At 34.1% G+C, this 3,515-nt stretch overlaps 1 protein-coding gene across 1 annotated transcript; it reads right to left on the bottom strand.

The window, feature by feature from the left end:
- Positions 1-531: 531 nt before the first annotated feature.
- On the bottom strand, positions 532-3,214 carry LOC126882410 (piggyBac transposable element-derived protein 4-like). The gene is made up of 2 exons (XM_050647355.1): positions 3,139-3,214; positions 532-2,610 (listed from the first exon to the last, which is right to left on the bottom strand). The coding sequence occupies exons 1-2, from the start codon at positions 3,209-3,211 to the stop codon at positions 626-628; spliced, it is 2,058 nt and encodes a 685-aa protein (XP_050503312.1). The 5' UTR covers positions 3,212-3,214; the 3' UTR covers positions 532-625.
- Between the last annotated feature and the right edge of the window lie 301 nt (positions 3,215-3,515).

The following is a 3,515-nucleotide window of genomic DNA, read 5'->3' as shown; positions in this document are numbered from 1 at the left end:
AGAAAAATCTATATTAAAATTATTTGGAATCTGAATTTGAGTTTTTGGTTACCGGCGGGTGTAATTTCCTCACCAAAATAATCTTTTACCTGCGTTTAGAAGGGTATGTCTTAATCCCACAGGTATTTTCCTCATCAAGACCGAAATGGTTATTTCAGTTATTTCAGGTAGATTTTACTAAAAGGCATTCAATTGAATTATTTATCTACTATTAAATTACAGTAGGTACCTATAACAATTAATTAATTAATTATATTATATCATTTTTAGTCATAATTGGAATTTTGACAAAAATGGCATGTTTAACAGGTTGACTGCCAGGGCGGGCGTATACGCCCGCTACCTAATTTTCCCGATATGCCCCGGCGGGCGTATACGCCCGCTATGCACTCGACAAAATTGTATGTCTATATTTGCCAGCGGTCTTATTTAGAATGGTTTTAGATACAGTATACGACCGCTGTGGCATACAAGGCTCGCATATAAATGCGAGTTATAGAATTGCTAGACAAATATTGAAGAAAACTACAATTTTTATTTATTTTTATTTTTTAATAAAAAATTAAAGTAAATCTACTACACACAAGAAAAAAGGCTACATTATACTATGAACAAATTAATATAACTACTTTGAATGTATATTATAACAATCCAAACAAAAGTGAGGCTTGTCCTCGCAAATATCGCAATAGGTCACAACTTTTTTTACACGATTTTTGGATATTTCTCCACGAAGTTTTTTTGCATAACAGCCTCTACAATATCTTCTGGCTTTATTAAAAGGCCCTTCTTTTTTAAGTAGCTTATGAATTTGTGCTGATTTCGTTGACGTCGATTGTGTTGTTTCACTTTCATCATCATTTATCTCATCATAAGTTAGCAGGGATCTCACTAATTCTTCCCGAAACTCTGTAATTTTTACTTTTTTGTTAGCAAGTTGGTTGTATATTATGTGAGAATTTACAACCGCTGTCCCCAGAATGAATTCTATCGCTAGTTTTCGATACCACTTTAGTGATTTTCTTAACGATGAATTATAAGAGGTCATTTGATCAGATTGGTCAATAGATGACTTTCCTTTATTATATTCAATTATTGCCTTCGGTTTATGAACCACACCACTGCGTCGCTGTATGGCTACGGTTTCTGTAGTGTGCTTAGTAGTGAGAAGAAGAACATCCCTCTTATCTTTCCACTTCAAGACGCATACACCTTTTTCGTTTTCCTGTCCAAATACTTCCCCTCTTTTTAACTTTTTGAGTATGACATCTTTCGGATTTCCACGCCGGTTAGCTCTCAATGTACCAATATAATGTGTTTTATTTTCCAACAAAATATTTGTTAGTTCAAGACTTGTATAATAGTTATCAGCAATAATAGTTCGTCCTGAATTTAGTAGGTCCTTTGAGAGATTAATGACAATGTTAGTTGGTACAGAAGCGTTGCCCTCCCTTGTTTCCTTTCCAGCATATATGCGTAGATTCCATGTATATCCATTGCCACCGCATAATTTAAAAAGTTTTACTCCGTATTTGTGCGTTTTCTGGGGAATATATTGTTTGAATATCAATCTTCCTTGAAATGGAACGATAGACTCATCTACACAAAATGTTCGACCTGGAGTATAAACTTTTTGAAAATTTTTGATAAGTTTTTCTAGTAATGGCTGCACCTTGAATAAACGATCTCCTTCTGGACATCTTTCATTATCCGAAAAGTGCCACATTCTAAGAAGCAGCTGAAATCTATTTCGGGACATAGTTTTTGGTATAATAACATTTTTATATAGGTCGTCGTTGCTCCAATACTTTTCCAAAGAAGGCATTTTTACCAGACCCATGTAAGCAACTATACCAAGAAATCTAATCATTTCTTTTTTATCGGTCGGAACCCATCTCTGTAGTCTTGAATCATTGGTAATATCGTTGGAATCACACAATATTTGAGTAGCATATAAGTTTGTTTGATTTACAATCTCGTCAATTATTTCATCATCAACGAAAGTACGAAAACACTTATAAGGCGATAAATCATTTATAAGGATTGCAGCGTAATTGCCACATAATCCATCTTCCGCAGAGTATTCAAATTCGTGATGATTTCCAATTGGCTGCGTCCACGTATGTTCTAGAACATTTTGATTTGCTCCAACCTCATTTTCCTGGATATCGTCAGTATCTGCTAATTGAGTTTGAGCTAAAGTTTCAACATCAAAAAATTCTTCCAATTGTTCAGATGAAATATTGTTCTGTTCCCTTTCCAAATTTTTAGATAACATATTGTCGTCTGTTGCTGTAAATGGAATTGTGGCTGTAGCATCAGCAACTTCTTCTTCCTCCTCAGAGGCATCATCGGGCAAAAGTGATGTAGAACAGCTTGGTTGTTCCAAAACATTCCTCGTACACAATTTCTTTGAAGTGATTTTGGATGATTGCAATTTGCGTTTAATATTTGACTTGGGTTTGGACAATGTTATTTTCTGAGAAAACATGTCTGAAGATGCTTCTATGTCTGAGAAATCTGAACTGGATAATATTTCTTCATCACTGGTTGGCAAAAACATGGGATCAAGATCGGAATCAAGTGAACTAAAGGGGTCAGATTCGTCACCTGAAATAATAAAAAATACGAAATATAGTAACTATGCTTTTTCTCATGAGCATTTTTCAGTGCGACACAGTTTTTCGGTAACTTTCTAACGCATTAAGTTGTATATGACAGAAAAAAAGGCACGTCGGTGATTACTTTGGTAATTATTCTAGTTCTGTGATTATTCTAGTTGTCGATAGATGACGCTATAATCGAAAACAATTTATTTACTAATTATATAATATATCTACGAATATAATCTGTACAATTTATATTTATAAGAATATACAAATCAAAGAAAATACCATATTATAAATGCAATAAAGACAATTGATTTGTTTTTATGCCCAATTGCAAATAAAATTTGACAACTGTCAGATTTAACTAAAATGGCATGTCACTAAAATATATATTATCACGGACTTACCTTTTTTTCTATCGTTAGTGGCGCACTGAAAAATCCTCATAAAAAGAACCATAACAAAAAAATTAAAAATCCGTGGATTTCAAAAAAATAATATCTATTTCAAAAATGAATATCGTTATTACCTGACATTTCAGCATCTCTCAAAGCAAGTTCAACAATTTTTCTGCTTCGTTTACTCATTGTTACACAACACATACATCAAACAACAGTCAAAGATATACTGAGTAGTCTGGTCTGGCACTGTGGCACTTCTCTGTTTGACAAGTTCAGACTCGAATATAAGCGACCGCCAGTACGACGCCCGCTGGCACCACGGGCATAAATATGCCGCCTGTGCCCGGGCGGGCGCATACGCCCGCTAACGGTTTTTTTGAAAAATTTTCATTATTCTGAATTTTTTTTTATTTAAATAAAGAGTAATTATTTCAGAAAGGCATGTTTAATATTAATATGTGCTTGGCATATGGGGCAATTTTTTTTATTTATACATGGGCAGTCA

This window comes from Diabrotica virgifera, chromosome 3 (assembly GCF_917563875.1).
Source record: "Diabrotica virgifera virgifera chromosome 3, PGI_DIABVI_V3a".
In the NCBI taxonomy this organism is placed as follows: Eukaryota; Metazoa; Arthropoda; class Insecta; order Coleoptera; family Chrysomelidae; genus Diabrotica; species Diabrotica virgifera.
This window is presented reverse-complemented; position numbering and strand designations above follow the sequence as displayed.

Excerpts from the sequence above, each read along its gene's own strand:
- LOC126882410 (XM_050647355.1), bottom strand. The coding sequence starts at position 3,211 with ATGTGTTGTGTAACAATGAGTAAACGAAGCAGAAAAATTGTTGAACTT. Across the intron at positions 2,611-3,138 it reads GAGAGATGCTGAAATGTCAG|GTGACGAATCTGACCCCTTT; the intron begins GTAATAACGATA and ends TTATTATTTCAG.